At 44.5% G+C, this 12,926-nt stretch overlaps 2 protein-coding genes and 1 pseudogene across 2 annotated transcripts; 2 read left to right on the top strand and 1 right to left on the bottom strand.

The window, feature by feature from the left end:
• The first annotated feature begins 6,146 nt into the window (after window positions 1-6,146).
• LOC133920340 (pathogenesis-related protein PR-1-like) lies at window positions 6,147-7,183 on the top strand. Its single transcript, XM_062364953.1, has one exon. The coding sequence runs from the start codon at window positions 6,205-6,207 to the stop codon at window positions 6,751-6,753; it is 549 nt and encodes a 182-aa protein (XP_062220937.1). The 5' UTR covers window positions 6,147-6,204; the 3' UTR covers window positions 6,754-7,183.
• Window positions 7,184-8,663: 1,480 nt separating this feature from the next.
• LOC133920778 (pathogenesis-related protein PRB1-3-like) lies at window positions 8,664-9,165 on the top strand (annotated as a pseudogene).
• Window positions 9,166-10,875: 1,710 nt separating this feature from the next.
• On the bottom strand, window positions 10,876-11,753 carry LOC133920339 (pathogenesis-related protein PRB1-3-like). The gene has a single exon (XM_062364952.1). The coding sequence runs from the start codon at window positions 11,699-11,701 to the stop codon at window positions 11,177-11,179; it is 525 nt and encodes a 174-aa protein (XP_062220936.1). The 5' UTR covers window positions 11,702-11,753; the 3' UTR covers window positions 10,876-11,176.
• Window positions 11,754-12,926: the final 1,173 nt, after the last annotated feature.

The raw sequence follows: 12,926 nt of genomic DNA, 5'->3' as shown, positions 1-12,926 counted from the left end.
GGCTGGCCGCGTACGCGCGGCAGAGCGGAGCCGCGACGAATTAAATACCAGCGGCAAAAAATTGAATACCCCGTTTGAATTAGGCCCTATTTGTTTCAGTTTAGGTTATAATAAACGATTTATAGATGATAGATTATAATAAATTAGATTATGATAAGTTAAAAGAAAATAAGCTGTGAGTTGTTTGACAACTTAGATTATTAAAATCTGAATTATTGATAAAAGTCTGTAATGCTCTCAATATGGGTGGAGAATTCAGATGTAGGGTAGAAGGAGTGGTATTAGTAGTTAATTTTTCTTAAATTTGATAGATAGTATAGTAGAAAATCAAAATAAGCTAAAATAAATTTATTTTTATAGTTTATAGGATTATTATAATCTAAGTTTTGACTTATAATAATCTAGATAAATAAATTAACTATTTATTTTAACTCAGAATAAATAAACTAGTTATTATAATTCTAAACTGAAACAAACACGGACTCACTGCCCACGTCAATGCACGTCCTGCGCTACGCGTTTAGGTTAGCGCCAAATATTGGCTGCCCACGCATGACCGCGCCTGTGCAAATCTTTTCTCGCTAACCGCGGGTGAAGCGACGGCGGCGGAATCCTTTGCCAATAATCTAACCAGCCGATGCATTGACGTGGCAGGCGCGGGCGTCAACCAATCAGGCCCTATACGCAGATAGTGTGGCGCCGCACCACGGCGGTGGGGTGCACGCTGGTGCCCTGCGGTGGCGGGCACGGCACGTTCGGCGTCTGCAGCTACAACCCGCCCGGCAACTCAGGCCCTGCTGAGAAATCCAAAAACGCGAAACAATATTACGTGCGCGTTACACAAAAGACGAACAACATACGTTGAATTAGTTGTGCAATTTGTGTTAATTTGTTTACGGGTATCTTATGATTAAATTGTCCCCCTATTTTGTAATGTTTCATCATTCTTTCGGCTGGTAAATGGAGGAAATAAAAGGTGCCTTTAATTATTGTATTTGCATGCAAACAATACCATTTGTGATTTGTGAACCAATGGCTTCAAACCCTGATCTCACCTTGAACCAATATTATCCATTGTTTCAGCTGTAGCTGGCATCCAGTTTACGAGATGGAAGGACGGACAGACAGACAGACGTGACCCCCCATGAACATATCTAGCCTGCAGGTACGCATGGCATGCCATTTCAACTGCTTTTAATTTCAGATCATAGTCGTTCAGGTCGGCCCAGCTGATCGGCACCGACCAACCATATGAACATGTTGCGATCAGTGCAGTTGTTATATATGTTGTACGTGCGAACGGTGATCACATATGAGCATTTTATATCATCCACGCATACCTCGTAATCTAGCTAATCAGAATTCGCAGGACCTTCTCCGTGAAAAGGTAATCAGAATATCCGACTTGTATTTTTTTAATTTTTTAATTTTATTTTTGTCGTTCTTTGGCCTGGAGCCCGGGACCGGGATACAGAGCTGCTGGCTCTTACTCTTCCCATTGCTTCCCTTTCCTTCAGTTTTCTTCTGTCCTTTTGCCCTTGGTAATAATTGAGGTAAAGTACTGACTACATTTTTTCGATTGTGGTAAAATTTGAGGTAAAGTAATGGGTTTTGCTTTTGCACTTGTGGTAAAATTCGAGGTAAAGTACTCACTTTGTTTCAAAGCACTACTCCTAGTCCCAGGTTAACCAAACAGTCAAGTACTATTACAGGGCATCACAAATGCAGCCAAAAACTGCTGCAACTTGGACCTTTGTAGGTACTTTAGACTCTGTTTCTCGATACATTCTTTCAGGGAGTAGTTATCTACATATGTACTAATTATATACTCCATAGGATAATGATGTGATACTTAGCAACTTCATTCGTGCAAAAAATGAACAATTTAAATTCTTGACACCCACCATTGAGCTGTCTTCTCCTAACCCTGCAACAATATCTTCCAAATCTTCTTTATTCTAAACCCTACCGCAGGCACTTGAACCCAAGTACCAACTACATAAGATAAGAATGTCAAATTCGTCATACTCGTGTCCTGTGCAGGTGCAGCTAGGGCAGGGTCGGCACCAAAAGTCTTCATCGACTCTTGACAGGCAGTGATTGGCACGTTTATCAGTAGGTACGTACCAGACAGAAACCTTCCAACCATGATCACTGCAACGTTGATACTTCTGGCTATTCGGTAGGTCTGCTTCTGAATAATACAGTAGCTGTTTAGCTCTTTAAGAAACGAAAAATGTTTCGGTGCAAATGTAACGCTGCGATTACTTGAATACTCCTACACTCGATTTCGCATGATGTTTCACCATGGCTAACTTCTTGACCTCCGATTGTAAACGCTAACAAATCATAGTTAATGGCAAAAGCTGTGCTTAGTCGGTTGTAACAGCTTGTGCTTGGACGTCAAACTGAACGTAACGCCGGAAATTAAGTACAAGCATGCAGATGTAAAGGGTTATGTACAGGTACAATAGACAAAAGCGAGGATAAGTACAAATGCAAACTGGTTGTAGTTTTTGTTTTGTAGGATCGCTGGATTCTCATTTCAACGCTTTCGAAGCAGGAAAGCTGTCTGATGGACGCTTTAGAGGGCATGATTCTTGCCGCAGATGTAGCGCTTCAAATTTCCTGAAAATTCAAAAACATCTGACAAACGACTACCCCAGACGACTGAAAATGTTTTTTAAGGAACAAGGACTGACATCCTGAATTTGTGTTAGCTGTTTGATCTTACCCAATGCTATGTATTAAGTACTATGCGAATCCTGAAGCTAGGGTACATCATACAATATCTATATTTTTGCCTACAGAACGTGAGGCTGCCACGTGCCCTACTGTTCCACTGTTTTACTGTTACACTGTAGCAGTTTGCCTTTCCTCTTTTCCCAGCCATCCGATTGCTTGGCTTGCATGAGAGCCGTCCATTCCCTTCCCACGCCTGGAAAGATCGAGCGATCAGCAGCCGAAGAAAGAAGGCGAAAAAAAAAAAGAAAGCGCATTCTCAAATCGGCCTCATCTACCTGCATCTGTTCAGCGTCAGATTCTTGCGGGAGATCGGCGAGCTGGATCCACCGATCCCCATCCGCGTCCTCCTTATCTGTTCCTGCTCCCAAGAGACGCAAGGTGAGAGCCCACCCCCGCGTCCCCCTCATCCGTTCCTGCCCCCCCAGCGACGCAAGGTGAGCGCCCACCGCAGATCGAAACCCTCGCTGTGCGGGTTGCGCGCGGTCGCTCCCACAGTAGGTCGAGCGATAGCGCTGTAGTGCCAGCGTTCGGGCCCTCGGGGATGTCTCTCCCCGTGGATCGAGTTTTTTTTAAAGATTGAGAGAGAGAGAGAGAAAAAAAACATGTAAACATGTTTGGTTGATTTGGTACTTCTTCCGTACTTACATCACAAACGAAACCACGAATAGAGATCTCTATTCTCAGGCTGTTCCAGCACCGTTATTGTTCCTAATGGATGCTTTGTTGGATTTGTACTGAGTATGCTCTACTGTCTTACATGTTTTCATGGTTGGTTCATTGGATTTGTACTGAGCAAATAAGAATTTAGTGGTTGTTTAACCATGTTACCACTTGTTTGTTTCTGCTAATACAAGAGATTAAACATATGCTGTGATTGTTATGTGTTGTAGATGTATGATCTTACCTGGCAAGTAAATTTCCTGTTGCAATGGGATTCCGGTGTCTCAATGTAACTACCAACTTTGATTCATTTTTGTCAACGACACTGTTGTCCAAAAAGATGCTTGCATTGTACGAATATGTGAACTGCAGGTAGTCCAATTTTGTTCATCCCTATTGCCATTTCATTTCTTATGCTTATTATCTGTTAATCAGCACATACCCTGTGATTAGCCCTGTTTTTCGTGGGGCTCTTCAGTTTGCCGCAGAACAAATCTAGAGGTTGTGGGCTATGAAAAAAATAAGACCGTGGAGGATCCACAATAGAATAGGTTACATAATGACTCACTGACTCAAGGTGGGCTATGACAATGTTCCAGGCTTCTGTGTAATGCATACCAATAGATGCCCCGCCCCCTCTCTTCCCACTCCTATAACCTCGGATTTGTAGTCTCTTCTTGCTGCCAGGGGACAGCAGCACTAGGAGTGCAGCCGCAAGTCAAGTACTCCCACTGATGCGCTTCTCAACAGCCAAGGTATTGTTACTATCAGGCCATTTGCAACATAGTGTTATAACTCTATAATCGCACATGTGTTTCCTGTATTCAATTATCAGTATTAACGAGATGATTGACAAATGGCAGATTAGCACTTACCTTAGTTTGTTTTAGCAAAACCGTGAAGGATCTATTACTTGCGATTTATTTTGAGCTGGTGTTTTTATATGACACCCTTCTCAAACGCACAAACTGTGTCCTGTTGAAAATATGAGTTCAGGATCGAGAACAATTTTTTCCACAGGGACAGAATCCTTCTACAAGAGAACTGAGTACATGCACACTTGATGGGCTGAACTAATGATTCTCATGGAGGTGTCGTTCATTTTAGTATTTTACTGAGTTTACCCCTGTTTCACATGATTCACGTGTTTATTGACCTGTTAATTATGAATGACTACCAGTTGATCATTGCACGATTCACAGATTTGGAGTTTGCTTCTGTCAGGATGGTAGGAACTTCTCATTATACTGTTCAACTACATGTCTTCTCTTAATGTACTAGGATTTTGAGGAGCCATGTATATATGAGTGGTATTTCAAGATATATTTGGACAAGGAATGTCAGATGCATGTAATTTATAGTCAACTAACTGTTTAGGTTATTTCTTAGGTCAACTAACAGTTTAGGTTTTCCATTGCCAAAACACACGTCATCTCCAACTAACACACCTCCATAGTTCCGACCAGCATATAAGAACTGGGTTACATATGCCTAACTGCTCTTCTTCAAATCGCTCTACCAATGCAGCATTGCTATACAGTATCCTCCGATGATTTTTCAACTACTTGATAGTTGATAATTGTCACTAGATTTTGTCACACTTTGTCACTACTAGATATGTCTACTCACCCTGTTTGCTTCCGCATTTTCTTCCAGTAAACAGGTGCGAAATACAACTGCCACCTCAAATATGTTTCTCTTGCAGTGGAAGGGAAGTCCTCAAAGGAGATTGATAAATGACTATGTACCTAAATATGATGTATCTTTTCGGTGCCTCACATGCAGCTAACTTGAATTTTCAACCTTCTGTATAAGCATTTTTTTTTTTTTGCTACATTATGATGTGTTGGCGCGGAGCTTCATGCTATTCTCAATTTTGTAAGAAATATCCTTATCCTCTTGATATTGAAATATGGATGACTATATTATAAGAGGCAACAATTGATATTCATTGAGCTGGCCAATTGTTGATCTTCATCGCGCCCGCGGCACCTGCTAGTTATCTAGAGTCCAGCGAGCTGAAGTACTTCTGAACCAACTCCAAAAGCAATCTGCATTCTCTACTTAACCAAACTGAAATGACTGAACAGTAACAAATCAGATGGGAAATTCTAACCTGCATAGATCTAACTAACGAAATTTCTTTTTGGGGCGCGCGCGACCTGGGGAAATCACGGGTCCGGTCGCCGTGTCCGAATCGGAGGCGCGTGCCTACGCGGCTGCCAGCGGTTCTCAAAATTTTGTGCTGACCTTTTTTGTTGAAAAAAGACTGCTGATATTTAATATAAACATTTTCCTCAAAACTTTGGTGTTTAACTTTTTTTCTTGATAAATTTTCTAGATTTCGATAATTTTTTCTCAGAACTTTTCCCGATAATTTTTCTCAGTAACTTCTAACTTTACTTTCCAAAAAAAGAAAAGTTGCGAAGAAAAAAAATCAAAAGAAGTTGCTTGGTGTCCTGGCGCAGCGCGCAAATTAGAAGCCCCATCTAACTAACCAATCAATACTTTCAAGGAACAACGAATCGATCAAAGCAAAACGGTTCCTCCTCGATCGGCGCCTGCATATAATTCAGCTGCTAATTTAATTTAGTTGCACAGGAGGCACATTTAGGTAGACCTTCCAGAGTATTATGTGTCACAATCATTATCGAACATGGCTCATGTCCCCCAACAACATCTAAACAAACCTCTCTCCCTCTTCTCCTCCTCCTCCTCCTCCATGTATTTATATGAAGCATCCGGCCGCCAGCCAGTGGCGGTAGCAGTAGTACTATCCACAGCTCAGCATTGCCTTCCATGGCCTCCTCCTCCTGCTCCAGTTGCCGCAGAGATCATTTCACCGTACTCGCCGTCCTCCTCGGCATTGCGCTCCTCTTTGCCGGCAATGCCGTCTTCGTGGACGCGTACTACCCCGGAGGCGGCGGCGGCGGCGACTACAGGAACCAGTTCTTGGTGCAGCAGAACGTGGCGCGCGCGTCGATGGGCCTGCCGCCGCTGAGCTGGGACGAGCGCGTGGCGGCGTACGCGCAGTGGTACGCCGAGTCCCGGCGCGGGGACTGCGCGCTGGTGCACTCGTCGGGGCCCTACGGGGAGAACCTCTTCTGGGGCAGCGGCACGGGTTGGGCGCCGGCGCAGGCCGTGGGCGCGTGGCTGTCGGAGCGCCCCCGGTACGACTACTGGAGCAACAGCTGCTACGGCGGCATGTGCGGGCACTACACGCAGATCATGTGGCGCAACACCCGCCGGGTGGGCTGCGCCATGGTCACCTGCTACAACGGCAGGGGCACCTTCATCACCTGCAACTACGACCCGCCCGGCAACTACGTCGGCGTGCGGCCATACTGACGGGCCGCCGGTGATCACCTGCCTCCTGCACGATGTCTTAAATCGTCGGCCACTCTCCGTACACAGCTAGCTAGCTAGACTGCCGGCACGGCGCAGCAGCCTATCTCTTGCTGTCCCATTGATTCATCGTTACATCGAGATGCTACAAGCGTACAAAATGCATGATCTTTACTACTATCACTACTACTACTTCTACATTTGCTGCTTCTTTTTCGTCCTGCCAAGATATATATTCTGAGGTTATCGGCAGGACCCGGGAAACTACAATAAACTGAGCTAATCCAGCAGACTAACTACTTGTTCTGTCCAACACAATGAGACCCTTTTTGCCCTTCTTGGACACTGCATTTCTGCTGTGATGTAGCCTGTTGAAGACACTTTGCATGCAGTTGCAAAAGTGGGTCTTGCGATGCCGTTCCAAGAATGACAGCATTAGCAACTAATCCTCCTTTACTTGAAAGAACAAAAGGTACTACACTCCATAAAGATCACTTCATGTACGTGTCTTTTTAGGTGAGGGGAATGGAATTCGTTTGTTGGTTCCTGCAGCAGCTCCTGATTGGTGAGTTCTGAGTTGATTGGTTGGCGTAGCACTGCAGAGCTGTTAACAGTGGGAAACGACTTACGAGTGAGCTGTTGAATGAGTGAGCATACGTAAGTTCGCAGCGTGCATATGGATGGGGAAGACGCTCAGCAGCTCAGAGGCCTGGGCCTCCTCCTCTGCTCTCTCTCTCTCTCTCTCTCTCTCTCTCTCTCTCTCTCTCTCTCTCTGAACGTGTGCAGTTGGAATCCGATGCGAGCGAAGCCACCGAACACTCTTTATTGCGATCTCCTCTAAATCACGGCGTCGTGTGGCTGCAAGCCTCGCGCGTTGATCGGTCGCCATGGCCGATTGGCGATTGGCAGTGCCGAATGCGTCTGGACTCTGGAGCAAGTGGCCAATCGCGCGCAAGTAAAGATAGCCCGTGCAGTTGGACGGAGCTGAATACGCGACCACGACGGCTGCGAGCTAGCTACTCTCTGCACCTGCAGAAGATGCCGCAGAATCTTAGACCTAGTTCGGTAGAGATTTAGAGTTTAAAGGATAAAATAAATTAATTTAAATATCTGTTTGTAATTAAAAATAAGAATAAGATATCTAAATTAAATACTCTTATTTTACCCGCAGTTTCAACTCTAAAATTTCTAAAACTAGAGATGATCTGTTTCAAAAATTCTCAAAGATAAAGCTCTAGCAAACAAACTGTAGCGTCCCACGTTCGAGCTGCAGCGGTGTTCAACTGCAGCACCACGTGTTAGGTTACCAGAATTTATTTCTTCCGATCTGGAGCTGCGAGAGTGACTAGTGAGTCGAAGAAGGGGAGCCATTTAACGCTCGCATGCTGCTGCATATCATACGGTGATACGGGTCAAAGCTGAAAGAATCTAGAGAGGGGGCGGTCAATCGGATTTGGGAGAGGTTTGCAGCTGGAGTGTCAAATGTCAACAGGCCAACAGCGTAACCAGTTAGAGTGTGCCGATTTGACAATAGGCGAATGAACGTGCATGTGCTCTTGCAAGTTGCAGGCTAGATCGTTACTACCCATGCGCTATGTTGGAACATGTTCCATTGAATCAATTTACGGCCATTTTATCAGAATGTCAAATTGCCAATTTCAATTTCGAAAACTCTTGACAGTACGAGCGCAGTGTATCATTTGCATGCCGAGACATTACCTGTGTGAATCCTGAAAGAGGGACGTTGTATCAGTAGTCTAGATGCCCTCTTCTTTCTCTATTTTCTTAAGCAAACGGCACAAGACAGTATCAATTTCATTGAATAAAGCATGAGTATATACAAGTAGGATTCCTGAAAGGCTACGTACATACGACAAAAAGACCACTACAACAAGCGTCCTGACAAAACAAACATGAGAACCAACAGAAAATCTAGAGTGGAAGCGCTCTCGCGCATTCACACTCACGTTGCCAGGGGCCATGTCTGCGACACCGCCCAAACAACCCCTTCTCAAAAACAAAGTTCGACGACATGCCACAGCCTGGTGCGCCTGGCGCGGTGGGAGCTGCCCCTGGCGTGGTCGCCGCGGTTGGAGTCGTACGCGCGGTGGTGAGCGGCGCGGGGACTGCGCGCTGCGGCACTCGTTCCCCGAGGGCCAGTTCGCGCTCGGGGAGAACGTCTTCTGGGGCGGCGCGGGCGGGGACGCCGTCAAGGACTGGGCCGCCGAGGGCGTGGACGACTCGTACGCGGCCAACGCGTGCGCGCCCGGACGCGAGTGCGGGCACTACACGCAGATCGTGTGGAGTCACACCACCTCGGTCGAGTGCGCGCGCGCGGTGTGCGACGACGGGGGAGTGTTCATGACCTGCAACTACTACCCGCCGGGCAACGTCGGCGGCGAGAGGCCGTACTGAGGTTCAGGAGTCCAGATTTAGGTGATAGTGTTCGAGCGTGTAAATATTCATCGGTCGTTGTATGAAATCTTACAATTATTAATTGGAGTTTTTTTTTTCAGTCTGCACGTTGATCCTTAGAGGATACATGTTAAAAAATAAGATAAAATTTTGAAATTCTCGTAGAAAAACAAAACATCCTACTATCGACTTGGTAAATTCTAATTATTATTAACAACAATAGTCATTAGATCTAACATATTTTTAAATTACTCACATTTTCCATAATAAAAAAATAAGCCAAAGTACCCTTAATACATACTTTTAAATTACTCACGTCTTTTATTATGATAAAATTAACCCAAAGTACTCTCAATACATACTTCTAAATTACATACATTTGCCATTATAAAAAATAACACAAATTACCCCTAATACCTGTTTCTGAATTACCCAACACTCTCCCCGTTTAGAAATAGTAGGCATATTTTTTGATGTGGTCTTCGAAGTTGAATTTTGACTAAAGTTTCTCGGAAAATATATCATTTATAGCTACAAAACTTATATAGTGTGAAATCATTTTGAATTGTAAATCTAGTTGTATAATTTTTATACACTAGATATTCTTATAATTTAATTAAATATTAGTCAAAGTACACAAGGTTTGACTTTTTCAAAATAAAATATGTGTACTGTTTTTAAACGGATGGAGTAACTTTTAGAGACTCCACGGTAATTCTCACATGAGACGCGCTAGAAATTTTCACACAAAAAACAAAAAATCTGACCATCGATTTGGTGACCTCTTATAATAATTGAACAATAACCATTAGATCTAACATGCTTGAAAATTACCCATATTTGCTATTATAAAAAAATTAACCCAAAGTACCCATAACATATATATGTCTAAATTACTTGCATCTGTCGTTATGAAAATATCAACCCAAAGTACTCCCAATGCCGGCTTCTAAATTAACTACCTCTGTCATTATAACAAAATTAACGCAAAATGTTATTGCCTTACAACTTTCCATATGATTTTCACCTAAATATCAATTTAGGTCTCCCTCACAATTATGTCGTTGAGTTCGGACTTTAGAGACAAACTAAAAAAAAGCAAATATTATACTATAGATGACTATGAACATATTAACGAGTATCTTGAATGTGAGGATAAAATATAAAAAATAACTTTACGCAAGGCTCTAACTCATAGAGAAATAGAGAAATATAGCAAGGAAATGTGATCAAGATATGCACAACAGTCACTTCTGAATCCTAAATCATATGTATTTCTTGAAATTCTATTATCTATGTATTTTTTAAAAATATGTTTAGCCCGTGCAAGCGCACGGTTGATGGACTAATGGTGCAAATTATGAACCGTAAATAACTTTGATAAACAATCACACAAGGGGATTAGTGAATCTGACCACAAATTCCGTAAGCACAATCAATAATAGAAAGGACGGACGCTCGCTTACAAATTACAATCCTCTCCTTGTTAGACTCATGGATTATTGCCTCTAATCCGCCTGTACACACCCAATTGCTTTTATAGGCTTTTGATAAGATCGACTGTTGCTTGCTTTGTTAGGTTGGGTTGCTACTATACACCTCTGCTTTACATAGCCGTCCTAAGATGAAGTACATACTTGGATTATTAGGATTAGTCTGTAATTATTTTCTTCGGTTTTTTTGGGTCCTAAAAGAATTCAAATCTGCGAAGAATATGAGTTGTCTTCCTTAAACACATGGATTGAAGAATCAACAACAGACTAATAAAAAATAGTTTAGATTACAGGAGACAGATTTGGTTCTGATGAGGTCATGCCTTGAACAGAACAAGCGAGGCCAAGCATAAGCTCGTCACTCCCCATGGCATCGTCTATCTTAACTCCCAACAAATTAGCTAAGGGATGAACATCGCAAAGCAGGGCAAGAACATAATCAGAAACGTTTAGTGGCACCATGGCAGCTCGTGAGCCACCATGTAGCTACCGGCCGCCGGTGCTCCAGCATTGACGGATCAGAAAGGCTTCTGTCCCATGAGGTTGCCCTGCGGCTCGTAGTGGCAGGTCATGAGCGTCTCCCCGGAGGCGCAGTCGACGCTGGCGCAGCCGAGCTGCGTGCTGTCCCGCCACACCAGCTGCCTGTAGTGGCCGCACTCCTTGCCCACCACGCACGAGTCGGACCCGTAGTCGTAGTTGTCCTTCTCCTCCGCCCACGCCGCCACCGCGTCGCTGGGCTGCCAGCTCCCGCCAGCGTAGCCCCGGAACACGTTGACGCCCGCCGCGGGCGACGCGGCCGCGCAGTCGCCCTTGTACTGCTCGGCCCACTGCGCTGCCCGGTCGGCCAGGGCGTCGCTCCACTTGAGAGGCCGGAGAAAGTGCAGCGCGCGGAAGTGCGCCTGCGGCACGGTGTACTCCTGCGCCGAGCAGCTCTGGAGCAGGCGGCGAGACGCGGCCGCCGAGCCGAGGGAGTAGGACAGGAGGAGCACGCCGACCAGGAGGAGGCAAGACGAGAGCCTGCTGGTTCTTGAGGTGCACTCCATGGCCAGGACCAGTATGTTCCCCGGCTACTTAATCAGCTAGCTAAATGATGCTAATGGTTGATGCCTACTGGTCCTTATATACTCGAGCCTCGCTCGCCGACAATTGAGAAGCTAATCAGCAGTTAATAACAGCAATAATGCAATTACGACTTGCCATCAGAACGCAGATCCACTGTCCGATCGATCGATTTACATGCATGGTGACTCGCGCATACACGGTCGCATGTGGAAATTGATGAAGAACATGTCACGTGGGCCGGCACCTACTTTGAGGAGCAGAAATACAGTATCATATATCTTTTGTGCATATATATATATATATATATATATATATATATATATATATATATATAGTAACTGTTATCTTTTATTTTTAATATTTATGTACCTGTTGATTCTCTAATATATTTTATATTTTACTTATATATGCCGGTGAAGTTTTTATTTTAGAGCGCAATGCTATGCATGCAACTCAAGTCGCGATCAAGGCAGGCCGTCGTGCCCTCGTTTGACTTGCGATTTCATAATTCGGCTGACAGTGTACGAACGTTTTTAATTATTTCTTTCCTCCGCATTAGTCGGTTTGACACACCTTGGAAGAAAAAAAATCTAAATCTATGGAGTCGGGTCAGAGGATGCCTGCCTGGGTTGGAGTTTGAGTCTGAGTTCGCAGCTGAGGTAAACGATTGGAAACAAGGTTTGGAGTTCAAGTTGTTCAGCGTGTCTCAGTATAATCAAATGGTTTTTGACCAGCGAGGGATCGGAACATGCTTTCATGTGGCTCTGCGTGCCTGCAGACCGCATCTAAGATCGAAGGATTACTCAGTCGGGTGGAAGCTTCGCTTGCTGCAGTTCTCCTGGATCGAGAGATTAATCAAACTCCTGCAAAAGTACATCGCCTCCTTTCCTAACGAGCATATAACGAACGTTCCTAGGGAGAGACCTCTAAAATGGTGCTCTAAAAAAACAGTCTAAAATGGGAAGAGACGAGGGACTAGTCCGTGCTCTGGTCTACTACAATAAGTAAAGATGTTTAAATAGGTCGTGCTTACTGGATCGATCCGAAGTACGATACTATAAGTACAGCCTAAGCACGACACGATCTAAGGGTAAATGGGCCGGACCGGCACGGTACGAGGTCTCAGGTCGTGCCTGGACCGAGCGCGCGGTATGACCTGCATTTTTCAGGCTAGCACGGGCACGGCCCAACCCAAGCAGGCACGAG

The sequence above is a fragment of the Phragmites australis genome, chromosome 6 (genome assembly GCF_958298935.1).
Source record: "Phragmites australis chromosome 6, lpPhrAust1.1, whole genome shotgun sequence".
Taxonomy (NCBI): Eukaryota; Viridiplantae; Streptophyta; class Magnoliopsida; order Poales; family Poaceae; genus Phragmites; species Phragmites australis.
The sequence above is the reverse complement of the archived record's forward strand: the minus strand, read 5'-3'. Positions and strand labels throughout refer to the sequence as shown.